This window comes from Argopecten irradians, chromosome 1 (genome assembly GCF_041381155.1).
Source record: "Argopecten irradians isolate NY chromosome 1, Ai_NY, whole genome shotgun sequence".
NCBI lineage: Eukaryota > Metazoa > Mollusca > Bivalvia > Pectinida > Pectinidae > Argopecten > Argopecten irradians.
Window position 1 is genome coordinate 3,475,526 of NC_091134.1, and position 22,518 is coordinate 3,498,043.

General features: G+C 34.5%; 1 protein-coding gene across 2 annotated transcripts; it reads right to left on the reverse strand.

Moving 5' to 3' along the window:
- Window positions 1-1,444: 1,444 nt before the first annotated feature.
- Window positions 1,445-21,971, reverse strand: LOC138315291 (probable E3 ubiquitin-protein ligase MID2). Of its 2 annotated transcripts, none has more exons than XM_069256188.1 (9): window positions 21,777-21,971; window positions 6,449-7,204; window positions 6,082-6,177; window positions 5,618-5,848; window positions 5,258-5,280; window positions 4,930-5,057; window positions 4,273-4,424; window positions 3,057-3,267; window positions 1,445-2,839 (listed from the first exon to the last, which is right to left on the reverse strand). In XM_069256188.1, the coding sequence occupies exons 1-9, from the start codon at window positions 21,879-21,881 to the stop codon at window positions 2,541-2,543; spliced, it is 2,001 nt and encodes a 666-aa protein (XP_069112289.1). In that variant the 5' UTR covers window positions 21,882-21,971; the 3' UTR covers window positions 1,445-2,540. The 2 variants fall into 2 exon arrangements, with proteins under 2 accessions (XP_069112289.1, XP_069112298.1); XM_069256197.1 differs by lacking the exon at window positions 21,777-21,971 and adding an exon at window positions 19,217-19,421.
- Window positions 21,972-22,518: the final 547 nt, after the last annotated feature.

A 22,518-nucleotide genomic window follows, 5' to 3' on the forward strand; every position in this document is an offset into this window, starting at 1 on the left:
CACAAATAACCCAGTTTCTTCCATAATAGACATCTGCCCGATGTGCTTGACAAATACATTTTGCTCAAAGCATTTCCTCGTATTCAAATAGAATGAAGGACTTCATTGGTAACGTCAATTTGGGACACATACAAAATATTTGCCCACGAAAGTTAAGAACTCTACAGCATATTAGACACTTAGCAGACGACTTCTTTATACTAAATAACTACATGTTGTGAAGGCAAGACTACTTGTGCATTACATAAACCCCAGAACGGTGTGTCTCATTAGTAGCTATAGAAAAATAATAGACTTATTGTTTTTATAAATACTTATCAGACACTTGTATGGAGACAAAAATAAGTATTATCAACAAATGTGAAATGCTACATACGACTAGATCTATCTTGGATTAAATATCCCAATTTGAAAAAAAATGAAAAAAAAAATAAATTTATAATGCTATCTATTAAGCAATATAGGTAGCCATGACGTTGATGCACGCCAGCCATTTACATAAAATCTGTCAGGCTTTCAACTATAGTTCGACGACGTCATAGATATTCACGTAACCATACCACAATTCAAGACAAAGTTGTACTAAATAGCGTATTATACGATATCGACATTAATGCATAACAATGAAACATTCACCAATCAAAAACACTTTACGAACCAACGGAATTACGAACGATTTTAAAATTGGCAAATGAAATATAGTCATACTGTCTCATCCATGTCCAATATATTTTGATGTTGTATCTTAAATATTTGCAAGACTAGTTAAAATGATCACAATCGCGTTACTTTTCATTTATTTGATTTGGAAATCATAAAACAAACTAGTTGAATAAAATTTAAAATCATGATCTTACTACAATGTTAAGTATGATGGTTAAATTACATTGTGTCCTATACAACAATGTAGTTTATTCGAACTTCAACATGGTAAAGTATAAAATTCTAAGAATCTAAAAACTAAAACCTCGGTAGACAGTATCTTTTTCCTGTAATAATAATTTTCACTTTCTCGGTAGATAAAAATATTTTGCATAAACTGAACTTGTTTTGATTATTTTTCATGAAAAAAACCTTTTGTCATTTCAAAAAAAATAAATTCACTTAGATCGTGTAATTTTATATGATAGTATCGTGAACCTTTATATTATTTCTGTCAACATTACTTAATTTTCTTAGATTTTTCTTTTTTAACTAAGGATATTCTTCATTTACAATTTATCCTTTAAATAAAACGTTATGAATTATTCTCGTCATTTTTGATAGTCTCTAGATAAATTTGCTCACTTAGCTTTTGAATGTTTTAGATGAAAATATGTACCGTGATAAAGGATGAATCGTATGCATTGAACTGTATCGTATCGCCAGGTATGATGTTTTACATCGTTTGCTATCTAAATTCATGTTGCTGCCTAAAAGTGACCGGTATTAAAATGACATGTTTACAATGGCCAATTAGTCTCTATGGTGCCCACGCTAGAATGTCACGACAGAATAAATTCGCCCTTGTGTCAGAGGAGTTCAATATAGACAGATTGTTTCTATCACAAATTAGCTTGTTGTAATTTGTCCACAGTGTATGCCTCATTCTAACGTATTTTATTCCTTATTACACATACTACAGGACACCAAAAATGCTACGTAAGCCACCATTTGTTTCGTTATCACTTCGGTAACGTCATTCCATTTGGCATATTGTTAAAAAAAAAGTTGTCGTTGTTCACATCAGTCTAGTTTTCTAGTTCTATCATTCTCTTACTAACTTCAACAGGATTTTCAATCACGATTTTGTTGTCTTTGATCCTTAACTGAAATAAGCCTAATGCTGAACATTGCGAGTTCTTCCTGGATATTGCCGTTGATAAGCATCGGCAGTCACGTTCTAAAGCAAGCACTATGAGAAAACATGTGCTTTGAGATGTCAAATTGATCAACTTACTTTATCAGAATATCTGGTCTACAAATGCATGTATATAGCCACTGAATATTATATTTTGGTATCTGGTTAAGTTTTTGTAATCATGTGTTCAATTTTTGCATTTTTAGAAATTCATCAATGAAAACTTTATAAACTTTATCTGGAAATTTACCCAGATTCCATTTGGTCTCCCGGTAAACATGTTTGTGACCATGATTTGACCGGAAGTTACAATCGGTCATGTAAACTATGACAGGTCGGATCCGTTTTAAAAGCCATATCTACATTACTGAATGTTAATTACTCTGAATAAGTGTAGTGGTATGAGTTCATTGTCCGTTGTTGTTCCTCAGTCCCTCTATAATGAATACTGCAATTCTAGTCATTAATATGTGCAATTGTATTTTGATTTTGGATGCATTAGCAATATTTGTATGCCCTAGATATATAGACAAGCAAGTTGAGTCTTTGAAACATCATGTTATATTATGTGACTTTGTATCCGGATGCCATTAAAAGTAAAAAGTTCCAGGTTCCCTCGCACTCCAACCACACGGGTAACAGTTAGAAGATGGTTTTCCAGGGCGTTATGTGTACGATCCCTGTAGTGCACGGTGCCATACTACACATTCGCCTCGTTAGCCTCGGTCTGGAGCGAAACCTTGTTGGATATCTGACATTCTCCTCGTGGGTTACTCGCCATGATGACGAACTCGTACTCCACATTTGTGTCCAGTCCAAACACTCGATGGTCCTGTCGTCCGTACAGTACCAGAGTACGCCACGCGCGACTCAGGGCCACAGGTCGATACAACAGGAAATGAGATATACTTTGCTCTGCAGCGACATCTTGAGGACTAGAACTATAGATCTGTATAGAGGTTGCGAACTGGCGACACAAACTTTCGATAATCACTGGTACTGAAATTAGAAGTCGTATTTTCAATCTTAAACAGTATCCAGCAATCGATTTAAAACTAAAACTGAACTCGTATGAAATATCAAGTTACTAAACCAAAAACATGAACACTTACTTTAATAAATGGAGGCATGTTGCCCTGTGCTTTGGAATAGGACTGATTGAAAAGTAACAATGGAAAAGATATTTTTTGGAATCCAACCTTTTAACCAGACTTACCTGGTACCACACTTTCTCCCGGAAGTAGTGTAATGCACTGAACGACCTCCGAGTTAGCACTTTTTCCTGCGCTGTTAATGGCACTAACACAGAAGTAGTAAGTGGTTCCTTTACACAGGTTTTCCAGAAGAATTACTACAAGACCAGAACTGTTCGGAACCCCTCGCGTAGTGGCTTTTTCATCCGGAACATTCTTTACTACCACTGTATCCTGCAAATGGTGTTACAAAAATCTTATTTTTTTAGATAATCGTGTTTGATTCCCATACTAGTATAGTTACATTGCCTGTAGATACGAAAGCTTCTTATAACCTGAACAGTCTATAAAAGGTACAAGAGGGAGGTCTATGCAAGGCTGTTCATGTCAGAAACGAGATCATTTAACGTTAACATTTAACGCGTTAAATGCAGTTTAAAAACTTTAAAAACAAGTTTAACGCTATAACATTTAACGCGTTAGCAACTTTTAACTTGTTAACATTTTACAAGCTAAATGCAGTTTTAACGCGTTAACATTTAACGCGTTAATAGTTACTAACGCGTTAAACATTTTTTAAGTTGAACGCGCTAAATGTTGCAATCATAATTTTAACACGTTAAAGTTAAAAAAAAACCTAAGCTAATCAATTAGAAACATCAAGTTCGCCAGATCAACAATGCACAGCAGACCACAGATTATAAAATATTAGCCATCTTGGTGGACATGTTGAAACGATGCTGACAAAACGGAACGCTGAATTCAAACATATTATATTTGTTTAAACTGTATAGAAACTAGACGTCGAATCATGGCTTCTGAAAATATATAATTACATACTCAAAGAACTGAGTTGAGTCATCGCACGATGGCATAGACGTCATCAATAAAGGGAAGTAACTCTAGATCTATCATGTCCACCTGTCTCTTTTTATAGTCATTGGAAAATATTCGTTTGAATGATCTTTTATTTCCATTTTATGTCGATGGTTTAGATAATTACAATAAAATATAGCGTTGCATTTTTATGTTCTGGAATCTACAAGTTTCATAACGAATCTAAAATGTTTAAAAAAAATGTATTTATGACGAGTGAAATCCATGATCAACTATGGGCAATGTACATTAGGAATATTGCTCTCAATTTTGGCTAAATCGTGTGCTCTTTATTAATTCTGGTTCATAGACCATGGGAATACACCTTGTAAGTGATACAATGAAGGTAACACGGGTATTTACCTCAATCTCCAGACTCTTCTGTTCCTCCGAGCAGTAGTGAATCTCGTACTGTTGTATGACGTCATGTGGTCCAAACGGTGGCGAGATCACCAAGACAACCATGCTGTCACTACGGGAACAGCGCGTGACGTCAATGACTGGGGTTGCTGGTGCTGTAGGGAGGAATGAGAATGATAGTAATCATTGCGTATCGTCGTTTAAATGTTAAGCCGGCATATTAAAACTCTAAACTACTTTCAGTACACCATAATACATATGTATGTCTTCGGCAGTAAAAAGTGAAAATGATTTCACATTAATTTAGTTAAAATTTAGGTCAACTTCATTTGAAAAAATCCCACGAAAACTTCAAAGAAGTCGATTCAAGGTCAAGAAATGCCTGAAATTGACAATGGATTTTGGTTTGGCTGACGCTGTATTTGTGTTTTGGCGGAAAGCGGTATACATGTATTTATGTCTACATCATTGCAATACCAGAAAACTCTGTTCTATTTTATCTCACTGAAACAAGGCGATGACGGGGCATCAAAAACTGTCAGATCATGCTGACAATAGGCAAACCAGATTTCACACAGATTTAAAGTGAACAAAACACTGGCATCTGATGATTTGATTGTGGAAATATATCAAACAAGGCCATACAAATAAGATACAAACCAACAAGGTAATGTAAATCCCTGAGTATATTCTTTTCTCGACGGAAGTCGACAACTTTTTCCTGGAGAAACTCGTTGTCATAAGGCGTGAACTGTACACTTTCACAATCCAGCGTGGACTTCACCAATCTGTAAGGAATACATCATATAATAAAGTGAAATATGACAAGTTACAATAGGTAAAAGATATAGCAACAAATATCTTTATGATATCTTTATGATTTGTTAAAATTGAACTGATTAGCGAATTAAAATGTACAATAACTACAATAAAGGCAAAACAGTCAGCGTGAACGAAGGCGCTTAAATAATTCCATCAGTGTACTTACTTTTCACTCGTAGAGCAGGCCGCCTAAAAGTGATAAAAAGATGTATGAATCAGATGCTACATGTTTCAATATTATTTCATTATCATTGGCGATAATTGCCACAAATCAGCAAAAAGAAATTCATCTTCTGTTCTGGTAAGCTAATAAACATTTGACTTCAAACAGTTTTTCGAAAAGTTTTTTTTCCTAAAAGAATCTACTAATCACCAAACGAAAGCTAAATACGCGAATGAATGAAAAGTTATCCATTGATCAATGCAATGTAATAATGTTATTTTCTTCCACCACCAAATACCTTCTGGCTTTTTACAGATCTCAGTTTATGCGAATAATATAATTATTTCTCAACACATTATTTACCTCCAAAACATCAACTTGATCTTGTAGGAGAACCTCATTTGTATGACCGAGAAGCGCCTGCGCAGACCGCTGTATTTGATCCATTGCTTTGATCAAATCTTCCATGTCGTTCTGGCGCATGCGCTCCTCATACTCTAGGTCTGAGAGGAAGAAGTGACGTTTGTTTTCGATTTCGGCTAGAAGTGCGTCACACTGGGAGTTGATCTCGTCCCTTCGTTTGTTTATCGCTTGCTGTAAATGAGGACATTGTATGTAAACACATGATCGTAAATTGTAATGTGACAAATAACGATAGTGTATGAAAATTACGAGTTAGTGTAACTATGAACTGAAAGAGCAAGAGGAAACTACAATTCTATTTTGCATTTGTAATACTAATTCGTAAATTATAGGCGTAATTTATTTGAATTTCGGCTTATTGCAAAAACAGTATTGGTGTGGATTTATGTACATGTATGACTAACCTGCATGTCTTTAAGGCTGTCCCTCTGTGATTTAATGGCTACCACCACCTTGGACTGACTAGCCTTTAACTTCTCACCCTTTTCTGCCAGGGATAACTGAACAACACAAATCACATACAGTACAATGGATCTTGCATGCATAAATTCACATCTAGATGACACTTAAAGAGTGTTTCTTTACACGAACTTTCTTTTAGAATTTTAATTATATTATGAAAAATGTTTTATATTTGTGTGATTACAATAATTATCTATAATGTTTCAAAATATTCTTTTTGTTTGAAAGAGGATTCTTTAATTACGCCACTTTAAACTTGTAGGACGCAACAGAACGAATGATTTGTTGGTCTTAGTGAGTGATACAAACCTTTACATTTAGGAACGCTTCCTCGACAGGTGCCATTTTGTGTTTCTTATGTCTGTCTGACGTCCGACAGACTTTACATATGGTCATCTCACAGCTCAGACAGTAAAGTGAAATCGGTACAGCTTTGTGTACTGAGCATGTACCGGAAGTTCCACCTGACACTTCTGGTGGTGCTGTCTTAGGCGCTGATGAAAGTTCCACGATCTCGTGAGTGTTAAACGGCTGTCTGTTAGGATGCGACAGACGAAGACAATGACCACAGTAGGAGACATTGCAATCTAAACACAGTCTTTTCGCTTTTCGCGGAGGAGTTTTCTCACATAATTGACATATACTTTTTCCGCCTTCTGTCTTTGACGTAACGACTTCCGGCGTTGACTTCACGACTGAAATAGATTGTTCTTGTTTTTTATCTGCTTTGTATCGTTCGATAATATTTTCCAGTGCAATAACCCTAGGGAGACTAGATATGCCCCCACTTACGTAGCAGTTATCGCGACAAACTGGACATCGGATGAAGTTGAAATCAAATAAATGTTCTGCGCATGGTGAACGACACAACACGTGCGAACATGGTAGTATTATGGGATAGTTGAAGAGTTCCAAACATATTGGACATTGTAGATCGGTGTCTACCTCCATTTGAGATCGTAGGAAATAGCCGAGTTTGGATTTCCTTGGTGACGGCTGGCTCCGTTTCCTATTAGAGGTATGAAGGTTAATCCCTACGCTGTCACGATCTAAGAGGCGCTGTGCCTGGAAAATATGAATAAAAATGTGGTGATTAGTTACCATATATTTTTCATTCCAAGCTAGACCAATTCACATCAAAACTAAAAAAAGCACTTTTTATGGAGACAGGCATTTGCAATATGTTTACGACCCATGAAAATCTATGGTCACTTGTACACGAATTCCAAGGTTATAGCATATAGTAACAACATATTGCCATATCTAAGTTAAACATAAAAACATTAAAACAATAATTTGTTATAGAGTGGGTGCACCGATCGGTGTCTTTTCTTCTACATTCTTATAAAGGTAACCAAAGTCGAATAGACCCCGCTATCACACATCACCCATCAAATAACATTAAAGTTCAAACCGCAAAAATACATCAAGTGAATTTGTACCATCCAGATCAAAGCAAAACAATTCCATCCAATACTAGTAATATGATCGAATGTAGCATAACTTATCGTCGACAAACCGTATTTGAAAGTCATGGTGAATTGAAGAGAAATGTGATTCAACATATCATTTTGTGCATACACTCCTGTAAAGCATGAAATAGTTGTATGCTATGGAAGGAAAAGTGCCCTCACTCATATCAATAATATAAGTACATGTACTGGGATTATAGATAAATGTTGTCAAATAGGATGGAGAAATGAGAAATGATTTATTTAGCTGCTTATGACATATTCATAATTACATATAACACAAATTACGTAAACATTTCAGCAATTTGTTAAAAATATTCCTCAAGTGAGACGGAATGCCAGTCATGTAGCCTATATTTCGCGCGATAATCTGCTTCCATCACGAAAGCTATTCCATTTTAAGGTTTTTTTTCTGCGATCGATTGTAGCCATGAAGCATGATATATCTTCTTTTATAGAATACCTTGCAATCTTATCCGGCATCTATGTATTTGACTTGAAGCATAGTAACAAATGATACTTTCTTTAACCATAAGACTAAAACAAACGAAAATTCCTCTTTAAAGTTTAGTCAGCATCCCATCCAATACCACTCTATGAAAATGAAAGTCCAGTGACTTAACTAATACATATACTAGGATATACCATATCTTAACAATGTCCATGTGCTACTAAACATCTCCTAACGTTAACCATCCAATGTTAAGGTCTCGGACTAAACATGTAGTAAACTGTATGCTAATCAATATTAATGTCTGTGACTATAAAATCATGTGAATAACTAACTGGTATCGATTGTAAAGTCAACACCCAAACACGAGATATAACGAGCGTGTAGTACTATTATATGTGTGTACCCAGTGACGGTTAATGGTCCTCTACTGACCACTTGATGGTAACGACACAGGCCGGACGCTCAGGTGGAATTACCTGTGTGATAAAGCACGTGTTTATTCTAGGTAAAGCCAAAATATCAACGTTTATTTGATGTCGGAGTTAACGCGAAAACGATCAGTCAATTTTCGTCTTACGGGATCTTTAAACAAGGTCTTTAATAACGAGAAAACTAAATATTGTCTTGTACGATTAGTGGCTATGTCACTGAGTGAACAAATTCTGGTGATTCGATAGTCTAGCAATTTTAAGGGTCTCGCTGGGTCAAGTTTTCGTTTCGCTTAACATACTAATAACGTTTAAAGTCATTTGAGGGTGTTTCTTTTTTTACCTTCAGTGTGTGTATGGTGAGGTGTCAATGTTTAAAGTTTCGGAGACTGCAATATATTCGTGTTTAGTAATCGTCTGTAAATGGGAAATATTGCTCTTATTTTTAGAGTGCTATCGTAATGAAGCACATGGTATACTAGGGTAGTATCAGAATAGTCCATTTTAATGTACTCTGGCTCCGATTTCCTAAAACAAAAAAACAATAACTTAATATGTCAACAGGGTGACTTTGGATTGTAAATCAAAGAGAGAAACGAAGCCTAGATATAGTTCATTGCTTTTCATGGGCAATTCATGATGCGTTTGTATAAAGAAATCCTTGGGTTTACTTTGATGTAAGATGATTGTGAATTACAAAACGTCTTGTTTAATTGCACGCAAGGTATTGAAATCACGCGAACATGTAATTATCTTATGGATTCGTGACGTCAGAGAATTGTCTAAAAATTAATATTCAATCTTTATCATATCTTAGGCATTTACCATGAACACTTTTTTATTTACACGAAGAGATCCATAAAATCTCCGACATAATTAAGAGAGTAACTGGTATAATAGGAAGCATTGCCTATACATAATTGTGATAAAAAGGTAATATTTTCATAACATAGACTGTAAATACTAAGCGTTTATTCATAACATAGACTGTAAATACTAAGCGTTTATTAATTTACTGTTAAATCATCATATATTTCTTTCATATAAAAACTCAAGCAGCCCCTAACATTTATCACTACAGGCACACGGAGCAAACACTCACTCACTAACCATCACAAAAAATAAATACCTTTCAAAAATCTCAGAGAATCCACCGACCTTGTAAAGACTTTTTCACACATATCTCGAATCTTCCATCCCTTTATAAACAATATTGAATATTTATACTTGACATTAAAGAGCCTTTTGCGTGTAGGGGTGTCCTTGGAGTTTTTCGCACAAGGCCACTTATATAGTGATCACGCTATGGTGTAAATAAGTACTAGGGAAGCTGGAGACAACATAGCACAAGTTTGCGTCATACTGAACCGAGAGATTGATCACACTCAAACACGAGTGGATTCGTCAGTCACACCATCCCATTAGAACATGAGATCAACAAAGTGAAATCGATAAAAACGAAGAAAAACAAGGTATCTTAAAATGGAAACACATGTCTTTAGATACTTGCAAGTAAAATCGTTGTTAGCTAATGATACTGCAATTAAACTGTACTTGTTAGTTTCAAGATTCAACGTCAGGATGAAAGAAATTCTATGGAATGGTGTAGTAAATACTATATTGTACTCAGGTTTTAGCGCGACACGAGTGAGCAACAACGTTTTACATCGCTTCTATTCCCGAAAAGTTGTTTAATGATCTAGGTTGAACGACTGATTGAAATACGTATTGTATAGGTCAATGATTTTCTCTCCACCTGGTACGTCGGTTGAATGAACACAACTATAGGTATGACGTAACCCTCTATCAATCTACTATTCAGACTATGTTTTTTTTATGAAATGGTACTGTCACGTGATGATGATTACAGTACCCGGATTGGCGCTCAGCACGATAACAGCAGACAATAAAATCTGTACTATTGCTCAAATTAATTTGTTTTTCATTAAAATATCTTAACTTTCTTTTACTTCAAAGTATGATTGTACTTTTCAGTTTTCTAAGCAGTGCAAATATTTCATGTATACCGTCCATAAAATATGTACCGTTATAATTCCTACAGATCTATTAAACTCTCAATAGAAACAAATTGTAAATGTCATCCCCCGCTAAGGCACGCAGAGAGTAATTAAATATGTACTTTATGCAAAATCAGGATACAAGTACATTGGGGTGTCATGCCAGCTCTGAATACAAATTAGGACAATATATTAATCGGAGAGTGAGTCTAGGCTTATCAAATGTGATTATCAAATATTGAAAATTATACCGAGTATATGATATGTAATAACTTCAATACAAAAAGAAATAGGCAGGTACCGAAAGGTGAAGAGAAGGTAAATGACAAAAGTAAAAAAAAAAGCAGTCGTACCTCAGATCTGCAAATCAAAAGAAATAAGATGTACAACCAGGATATCTCACACTAGAATCTGACGCCCATTCAACACTCGGAATTTGAGACACTATTGATTGAAAACATAAAATGGGCTTAAAAATAGGAATATTTCACTTTTTAATTGATATCAAATATGTAGAAAGTGTTCTTTGAAAATTGTAATGCCATTTTCTGAACAAAACATGTCATGTCCAATGTATATAAACATATGAGATTTAATAAAATAATCGAAGCCCATGGAAAATTCAGTGAACGACTTCAGGTCAATTTGACTCTCAGTCACACAGTAGTTTTAATTTCATTAGTCAGTAATTTAAATGTTGAGACATATTTGTATAATTTGATAGACCAGACCTCACAAAGCTCGCATTCTTCTTTACAGTTTTGAATGCACGGTTTTAAACATTGAAGTTCAATATTTATTGACAGCTAAGTCAACAGTGAAGTTTTTATTGAACTCAAATCAATATTGGTCCAGTTTACACCCGGAAATAAATCTCCCGTGAAATATACAACCCCATACTTCAGAAGTGAAGTTATTGAAATACTCGTCAAATATGACCCTTACGTACGATACACATTTTGTGGAATGAATGTTAAATATACCACAGGTGTGCTGACACTTTTTAGTTTCTTTATTGAATAAAGATATTAACATAAGAGTGATTTCATGTGATTTCAAAACAGAACAGCCTTGTACAAATGTATTTTTGTTTTACATCGGTGACAATTACCTAAAGTTTAGCTAAAATGGCGAAATAAAAATTCAAAATACACAAATAATTCAAGCATCCACAAAACTGTAGATAGATCGAAATGTGAACATTGGTACATCCACAAATGGAATCTCCACTTTTACTGTCCGCCATATTGGATTTGCTCGTCCACTTCATGTTTTTGTTAGTAATCCTAAAGTTTAAGTATTAATGTATGCTATTGAATAACGCAATTCTAAAATATCATTTGATGTTTGGTTGTAGTTGAAACTTTGTACCTAGTCACCAAAAATGGAGTTTCGTTTAATGTAGCATAGAACTTCCAGAGTATCAAGAAATGCCTATATACAATAAACATATAATATATTCTTGTTGCAACGATGTCTAGAGTAATCATTTGTGTATTCGAACAATGATTATAAAAATGGAAAGTCTGTCACAAAGCATTACAGCATCAAAAAGAATAATTGATTTTACATTTGATCAGTAGAACAAAAGGAAAACGGGCGATATTAAATCTATACCAAATGTAAATTAGGAAACGTCCTAAACGTTATTACGTATAATATGTTTAAGTCTCACATATATACTAGTGAGAGCATTTATAATGTTAATAAACACTAAAACATACTCATCTACTCTAATGTCATTATAAAAAAATAGGACGCTTCCCCTCCCAGACCACCTGGTTTTGTTCCTATGTTTTCACGAGTCTCCACTCATACTTTATCTTATTTGACTTAGTTCGTCCTAATCTGGTCGACTTTGTACTTTGGAACTATGTCGTGTTTCTTTAGAGTACCGTGATTAGCAGTGACTCTTTCCTGGTGAGGACTTAAAATACGGCAATGGTCGAGAGCTCTACAGGCACTGTGTCACTCTGTCAAAGCACATGTAAAATTAATCTTAATCATACTGACATGAAATACGTTTTCTAGATAGCACCTAGTTAGAAACACAAAACAGACAGCTCTAGGCAAAATAGCCTGATCATGAGTTTGGTTTTGGCAAACGTTTTGAAACGTTTTACCTTGCTGATAATGCTGGTGACTATAGTCGATACATTTTTATCCTCGTTGCTATTTTTATTTTCACCCTTTTCATGAAATATTCATCATCTAACTTATTAGCCTACATCCACAATAAAAACAACTCTTTATATAAATCCAATGAATACAAGGCAAATAAAGATAAATGAATATGTAAATTTGAAAAGACACATGAAAATGTACAAATAGAATAGAACAAGGGGCTTCGGAAAACAAAGTGTTCACAAAAAACCTTTAAAGATGCTCCACCGCCGACAGAGCATAAATGGTATTCATCATTTGAACAATAATTGGTGTTTAATCGTGTATATAATAGTCTAATTAACACAAAAAATAATATAAAATAATTATTTTGCCTTTGGTGCATGCCATTCAGTAGTTCATTCCATATAGGATATGATGGTACGGAATTTTTTCGGGATGCAATTAATTATTTTTCATATTTTTAACTTGAAGTAAAATTAGAAGCTCAAACTTTTCAATGGTGTTAATGGTGTAAAGTATGTAACTTTTGTAACTGAAGAAAATACTAAATCGTCTGCTCCTATTTTTAATAGTGTTAAAATACAATTTGTCAGCGGCGGAGCATCTTTAATACAGTATATATGATGATTTCGGTGAAATATTATTCACTTAAGAGAGAAAAACTTTTACTTTTTTATCATTACCGCATTATCATCATCCAAATGAACGAAACTTTTACAACCAATCTACGGTTTTTGTGGAAATTTATTTTTGTGCTTCGCGATGAAAGCAAATGTGATATAACAGAACTGTAGCAATGCGCGAAACTTTTAGTTCGGTAAGATAATTAACAGTATGGAATATTCAGAATTGTTTTAGAATCGATGATTCATAACACGTGCATATCTAAGATTAGTCACGCTCTACTGAACGTATAATGGACTTTATTCCTAACACATTAATATGCATATGTAAGTTGTAAGTTACTTACAAATACAATACATAATAATTGCTAAAGCACTTTAGGGCATGGTTTCACAAATATATTATCGGGGACTTAAACACCATTAGGTGTTAAAACTTTAAATTATTTAATGGGCTCGATTGCCGTTAAAGCCTGTCACAAATAATTGACCAATATACATGTTTAAATTCATTATAGGATAAAATTGGCTTTGTCAGGTAAATTCTTAATACATTTTTGTAATATAACGATAACTCGGTTTTCTAACATTATGCATAACAACATTGTGCATTTCTAATGGACATTCGTGACCGTAGCATTAATAGTCACTGAAACTGCTTTGGAAGCAATCATATTCTTATTTCCGTTAACGCTCAATTTCCATTTCCCGTGTTTCGCTGTAACGCGGACCAATTACATAACTACCGTATACAATTTGTTGCTAGTGTTTTAATTGATTATTGAATCAGAAAAAATAGTCAACAAGAAAATAATTGCATTTTCAATGCAAAAATAGCTTAAGCGTTTTGCCATGATGATTTATATATGCATTAAGGTTGTATTCTTCTCAGGTTTCAGTCCCGTTGAAGTCTCGTTTCGACAAAGATCAAAGAAGTTATGAGATTTTCAAATAAAATCTATCAATATCTGTCGGAAGTTACCAGTTGCAAATTTTGTCAAAAAATTACATTTCTAGCTTAAGTAGATTTTTTTTATATGGGGATTTTAAGAAATGGCCCATTTGGCGGCCATTTTGAAATTGTGTCTTTTTTCGCTTTGAGTAGAGCCACAGTTTTTACCATTTTCTGAAATTGTTTTTACTTAAATCATCACTGCGTCAGTATTTTTAGCTGTATTGAGGTAATTTTTGCTGTAAATCTTTACTGGGTTCGTGGTAATTAAAATAATTGAGCATTAATGTGTGATATGATACACTTTTGTCTCTTTATTTTTACATTTAATGGTAATTTGAGCAAAATTATTTTTTACTCGAAAATACTGAAAAATAACAAATATTCAAATGGGGCAAAAAAGTAAGCACACGGACCCCCCATTTTTCTGCCTGATTTAGATAGAACAACCCTTTCTCTGTTGATATGCAAAATATTAACAAAAGTTTAATACCAAACTTTTTTATAAAGGGCTAAATTTGGCAAAAATTGCTGAAAATGGTGAATTTTGAAGCTCAAAATTAAGGGGTAGGGTAGCATATGTTGTTATTCTGAGAAAAAGTGTAAGTCTTATTGATCAAAACTGGTATATTTTTAAAGAAGACTACTAGAAAATAAATTATACAAACATCTATACATATCAAACACCTCATTCGGAAATTATGGCTTTAATCTATTGTGTATATGGTCAAAACGGCAAAATTCCCATAAAATCCAATATTTTGTCAATTAGGTATCTTTGAGTGACAAAGCTCAAAAAAGAGCACACGGACATATGTTTTTTCTTCTATTTTCTTTTATGGCATGAACTCCTATTTCCAAAAATCTATATGAGAAAAAAAGTTTAATACAAGAAAATTTTGACTTCTCAGAGGAGTACATCCTTAACTATAGTAACACTCGTTTATTGGAAGTGAACAATTAGGTCATGTAGAGTGCCACTCCCAAAGTTCTACACTGTGCGGAGGGGGATATCAAAGCAATACAATTAGCGTACTGTAGTGATATTAGACAAAATAAATCCCTGGAATAAAATGAAGACATGAAATGTTCATCCAACGATTTTATACTGGACGTACTACGCTGTTTTGTGTCATATTTGTTTACAATGTCGCATTTTCGCTCATAACAAAATTATTTTTGCATCATATAAACGGTCTAATAGAACAGGCAAATTAATTTGTTTAAATAGAAATGTGTACACTGTATACATAACGGACTTTAATAAAATATCATTATAAATTCAACATTTTACCATTAAAGAAGGTTAAAAAAAGTCCAACATAATATGAAATCCACTTACGGAGTCTGTATTCCAACCTCTACTGCTCCTTCACTAATATTTCACATCTACGTGTTCTCGATAAAGGCGACCTCTTGTGAACTTAACAAGAAGATGCGCGCGCAATAATTCATACTCGACTGGTCCTAACACAGAATATATTATCATTCGGGAACACAGAAACAAGTTTATGTGAGCATGAAATTAACTGTGTTAAGTTTAAAGGACATTAGATAAGTTTGATTGAAAATTTCTGATAGAAAATTTATATTTAGCTGTAATGTTGGCGCTTTCACAATAGAGAAGCACTCGTAGGTATATATTTTTTTTGTATACATGCAATCTTTCTTTTATTTAATTTTGGATTACGTTAAACATAGCTACTAAGAAACAAGAAGACATCAATGTGAAATTGTCGTTATATTTCTAAGCATCAGTCACATTGTCACGTTGTCACGCTGTACCAAAGGGAATCAACAATACAACCACTATTTAATGCTATACTGTAATTTGAACTCAGAATGATGGCTTCAGTTACATGTACGATTTTATTGGCGAAGAAACTCAACAAAATGGCTTCAGTTCATATTATCATACTGCCAAAGAAACTAAAAAGTACGATTTTATTGGCGAAGAAACTCAACAAAATGGCTTCAGTTCATATTATCATACTGCCAAAGAAACTAAAAAGATGGTGTGAGTCAGATGATGCTGTCAAAGAAACATAGTTCAGATGTCAAAGAAACCCATCAAGATGGCTTCAAGTCAGATTGTATTGCCAAAGAAACCCATCAAAATGGTTTCAGTTCAGATGCCAAAGAAACCCAGCAAGATGGCTTCAGTTCAGATGCAAAAGAAACCCAGCAAGATGGCTTCAGTTCAGATGCAAAAGAAACCCAGCGAAGAAGGCGTTGTTCGTGATTTTCGGGAAGCTACTGATCTCGGAGTGATACAAATGACATAACTGAACACTTAAAACACTCAATCCATGGTTTATATGTAAATACAAATTCAATGTCTGTGGTTTTGAATATTGGGGTTTTATTTTTTTTATACCATCAAAATGAACAAAACTTTTAATTTTCATCGCGGAGTGGTTTCATTGTTTTTATGTGCACAGGCTCGTCCAGCGTACCTAAGAATGCTGTTTCACAGCATCAAAAATAGCTATAAGATTATGTTATGCTGTCTGACCCAATATGATGTCACTGACGAACAAATCATCATATCTTCAAAACTCTCCAACGCTACTAATACTCTGCGGTCAGAGCCATGACCAAAAAGATGAAACGTTTGCCAGACAGCTACAAAATCATCATTATCTATAATATTACCAGCAATGGTTGCCATAGTGGAAACACCCGTATAGATTTATGATTATCACCTGCCCATGTAATTCACCTGTCTCACATGTCTAAGAAAATATGACTTACCTACAGCGTTCCCACACACGGAGTACTCTAACACAGTTCTAGTAACGTTTTGTAAGGTATATTCAGCCGCCGTTAAAACGACGATAAACCCGCGTTTGAACTTGTAAACGTGTTATTCCTTATCAATTTAACGATAAACTTATAAATTGCTCCATTCATTTTTATCACAACTTCACCGATAATGGTGCTCAGTTTTACAATAAGTTATATATCCTGTGTGTATCAAGCCCTACCTGTGCCCGCGCTCTACTGATGACGGGCCGTAAAGGTATTATGGAGTAGGGGTATAAGTATGTACACGTTCGGCAGGTAAATATTGACAGGTACGCCAAATGATACAGCTTTAAAGCAGGTTGTTAATAGCACCCGATACAATATGATTTTAATAACACGGATATCTATCAGTTCTTTAATACATAAAATGCAAATTTAAATTTAAAAAAGAAGCTATATTGTTATGCTAGTTTCTTTCTTGATAACATTGATAGGTAATCAAGTGAAGATACAGGTGTAAAATTTCAGGTGTAAAATTACAGGTGAGTTTACCTATGTCAAATGATTTAGTCGATATCATGGTCTGACGTCTAATCATCATAATTTATTTCCACATGTATGTACAGATTTAATATATATCAATACTTCTGCACAAATACGATTGTGACGTAATATTTTTTACAATTGCCAATGAGCAAAGAGACCTGAAAATCGCTTTCAGATTTTGCATATGTAGGCCTCATTTAGTCTGTTAAGAATAATTTCATGTGATTCGGAGAACTAGATTAAAATCGAATAAAAAGTTACATTTTCTCTTTAGCGAATTTAATAGTTACCCCCATAAAACGCCTGAAACTGTTCTATCAACAACCCTCTCCTACATATTGAATATCTTAGAGAACCTACATTACGTATATCTTCAGAACATACTAATTTCATTCATCTTCGGCTGTAAACATATCTACGTTTTCAAAAATAAGGTCATATTAGATGCGTTTGATATGCTTTGAAGCTCACACAGATATCATTGTGAAGTTCAAAGGACATCCTGATATAAGACATTGCATTTTCATGACAGACATTTCAGACCATTTCTGTTGTTAACATGTCTTCTCGCTGTTAGAGGATAATGCCTATTATTAGAGTAAATACGAGTGACAATGGGGAGGTTTAAAAGATCGGCTTAGTGAGTTATCCTACAGAGCCAGCATTGACACTTTATATAAAGCATTTAGTGGGTTAATAGGTAAGTCACTGTCCAAAGAAATAAAATGATATACATAATAAACAACAAGTGATAGTATCATCCTGCTGTGTTACTCATTTAAGCTACTGTTGGCTACTTCACATGTTGGGACGTCTCAATCTCAGACCGGTCCGTTTCTCAGACTTACAAATGACAGGAAAGATTGTCAAATCAAAATCATGTTTTATCGTCTAAAACTACAGATCTTTTTAGAAGAATAAATGCATATACTATTGTTATGGTGGATACGAATGCTTACAGTCCCAGTGATATATCGAGATAGCCATAGCAAGATAAGACTACATAGGATAATTGGCTGGGAATAGTGTAGCTCTGGAAACTGACAGTAAACACATGTACAGCCATCGATCAGCACGCACTCCTGATATGTGTTTAAGGATTTTTTTTTATAGAAATACAAATTAACACAGCAGACCAAATATGATACGTCATTATTTTCAGATATTGATTTAAGATTGATTGACATCTGCTGCCTAACTTAATATATATACACATATCACATTCTGTGCACTGAAGAGGTAATATTAAACTACAATACAAGCGTTTACCGTGATTCGAAATTAAAGTCAATATGAGTGCATGACCGTGCATTTCAGGAGCAAGTTATTGCTTAGATATATCGGATTGTTCAGCGATAGATGAGGGGGCGGGGGACAAGGGTTGGTGTGGGAGTTCAACCCCCATTTAATGATTATAGGTGCAATGGCATTAAGGGACTATGTAGCATATGTAAATGTAGTTGTTCTTTAAAATACGACCAATTACCAAACGATTAAATAATAGTTATATATTACTAATAGGTCCGTATGGTGTTCAATCTGCCATTTCGTGTTGGAACATTAAGCAGCTCAGATGTAATACTTCACTATATCATAAATCATTCACGTGCACGTGGCTACCCGTAACACATAACCATAATTTCTTGTTTAAGTATCAGAGTTCAAATAGATATATATTAATATAATAATAATAGGAAGACCTTACATACCTATAAATCCACCAATCCATCACCTCATGGTAATATCCCGTTAGTATCGAACACACTACTGCTGAATCCGGTCTGTACCTGTCATACAGCCGGCATATATACCGGAATGTTTTAAATATATTCTACGGTCGTGTATTCTCGTATTATAATATCAACACTTTCACTGCTTCAGACGGCCAAGCTATACACAGGTGACACGAGTTTTGTCAGCTCAAATCGTACAGTTCAAAAATCAATAACCGTCCCGATTTCAATGACGCTAGTTTACAAATCAATTTACAAGTTCAGCAATAGAATTAAAGTTATAAGTCATATCTGAATAATGGGTAAATTGTTTATAGTTTTGATCATTGTGATAAGAAATGTTGCATGTTAAGTTGACGTAGAAATTTCCTATAGAAAAAAGTTCAATTCAACTTGGCTTATTCTTATCGCATGCAAGTCTGAATAAACGCAGAAGGCCAGAAAGCAATCCCCCTGACTGATATTTAAACGCCGAATGTATTAGTGTTATGTGCGAGCGAGCATACACCTGGATCAACCCTAACGATTCATATATATCGTGTGGGGGAGAGAGAATTACAGAAACTAATCATATTTCTTTTGTGTATTCAGTTAAATGTCCCATAGTTTAATCCGATAATGGCGGATTGTGTATTCATGAACCGATATTGGTTTTACAGTTATCCCAAATATTCTTTCATTGAGATGTTCTGTCCTATTGTGTAAAGGATAAACGATGGAACACCTTCACTTCACACTGCAGACCGAACTTAGTAACGATTCGTTATACCGAGGGGTCGGTAATGACAATAGGACCTGTAAGATGTAAATACAGATTATACATTTTTTCATAATGCTTCTTACTTTTAATCCCCGTTGAATTACAGAAAATGTCGAGTCAGCATTTTTGAAAACAAGAAATATTTTAGCGGATACCCATCCAAACTACGACAGGAATTTATAGCAATTTACCAATGATCTTGAATTCTGGCTATTAATAAGACTGAAGTGGTAAAATACTAGCTTACATTTACCATATATTGTACATCATTTTTCTTTATAAGAGACTAATACAAATGACATCACCTTTTGTACAGGACGACAAGCGTCCCTTTTTTTACTACCGAAGCTCGCCAAATTATCAATACACTAGCATATCATACATTGGGATTACAATGGGTTCAGTGATGCAGGGAAATATCCTTCAAAAATAAATAATTATTGTTTGTGTAACATTTTTAGTATATATTATACATATTTTTTTGTTAATAACTGACCTAGTTTGTGAGCTTAATTTCCACTGCACTAAACATTTCCATCGTTTCTATTGTGTTTCAAATCAGACAATGATGTATTATAATTCCACTTTGTCAAGAAAATAAATTCCACCACTGAAAGTCTATGTAGATAGAGTAACTCCCATGACATCTACACTACGCGCACTATAGTATTTCCATGTCGCTACATTTGTATGACATACGCCTTTTACTGTCATTAGACTTATTTCTTCATTTTATCTTGTGAAACTGTTTCATTAAAAGGGATTAGAGCGGTGATCAGATATATTGAGTCAGTGAAGACACCCGATATGTAACATTTAACCTAACAAAGAACCATTTAAATATACTGTACCTATCTTTGTAAGTGACAACATGATTTCCAAGCTATTGTACTTCACCAATGGCCACGTCCAATATCTTATCATTCCATATAAATTTATATAAATGGACGATTAAGATAGCGTGGACAGTATTTAGATTCACACAATACACTAAAATAACGTTATTTAGGTCTATTATGCTCATCATGCCGACAAATAGCGGTCACAATTCTACACCTGTATTTACTAAATTATCAGAATAAAAGTTCTGTGAAACAGTTGAGTACGGCTTTATGTAGAATCTTACAGAGCCCATTATTCAAGATCACTTTTTATTGATTAGTAACGCAGTCTGTGAAAAAAACCCACATGTTCACAGAGAAGGCAAAGTCGTGGTACGATGTATTGTTAGTGCTAATACATTTGTCATAGCTTTGGTGTGAAGGTTTTTTTTATCGATTAATTTAAAGTAGCTAGCTACCCTGTGTACGGTGTTATATGAGATCATAAGACAGTGTAGTAACTAAACTATTTAAGTAGTCTGTGACGTGTTAACTTGTAATTAAATCTGCAAAACAATTCTTTGCTCTTTTTTAAAAAAATGATGTGTTGTCGAAGGGGAGCAACTCGTACGATTCCGATGTCAAGAAGGCGTACAAAAGTCACTTTAAGAGTCATGGTAGAAGTGATCATATTTAAGTTAATCAATTTATTTAACGTCAATTAAGTACCATTTCAGAACAAGAAAGGATGGAGTTACACGAGTCAAACATTCAGTCAAAGACTCATTGTGAGATTTGAAAAACGAAAACGTGCAATTCGATCCAGAACAAACGGCAGTATTGTGGATGGGTCTGCTACATTTAACATGTCACCATCATAATTTACTTATACAGATATTCAGAGGCGAAGCAAATGAGTATCTCAGATTATTATAGAGACGTCGCCAATACTTACTGGAGATTGGTCTGGTTTAGAAGGACTTGAGGAAGATCGTGTTGGTTCAAGCTTTCGTAGACACAACGAATCACCATCAGCACTCCAGAAACTGATGCCTTCCATTTCATCTGTCACTGGGACGCCTGTGATTCCGTATCCGTTGTCGCCCGGGCCGCAGCCCTCACTGCCTTATTCCTCGGGAAATACACTAAAGTTACATATACCAAACCTGGGGGTCCATCAGTTGGTTTTATTCATTATCCTCTCTCACGAATCTTCATTCAATAATTTCTAACTCTCGTCTCTGGAAATCCAAGATATTCCTTATCCCTTGCAATCTACGAAAGTCTCATTATTCCTTGTTCCCCGATAATTCATTTACACAGGAATGTTTCCTTTTACGTGAACATTTGCTATCGACACCGTTACTAGTTTTTTATGACTTGTCCCTCGGGATTTCTCACCTGCCGGCATTAATTGATGACATATGCTTGCTGTTGTTTGTCCTGAACTGGAAAAAGTAAACAGAGAGAATAAGGTCGATATGTCTGATCATAATTGTGTACTAGACAGTATACATAGACATTAAACAGAAAAGGTGTTGTACAATGGTCCATAAATCGTATTTATATTTAATCAATTATCTACACTACCAATTGTCAACGTTTTCTGTATTCACACCATATAGAGAACGAAAAGCGCCATTATGTAATGGTTTGAATATATTCAATGATCATTGACAAAAAGTAATTTTGGGTTT

Coding starts and splice junctions, on each gene's coding strand:
- LOC138315291 (XM_069256188.1), bottom strand. CDS start 21,881: ATGGAAGGCATCAGTTTCTGGAGTGCTGATGGTGATTCGTTGTGTCTA. Junction 6,178..6,448: donor AAGCGTTCCTAAATGTAAAG/GTTTGTATCACT, acceptor TGTGTTGTTCAG/TTATCCCTGGCAGAAAAGGG. Junction 5,058..5,257: donor GCCTGCTCTACGAGTGAAAA/GTAAGTACACTG, acceptor TATTCCTTACAG/ATTGGTGAAGTCCACGCTGG.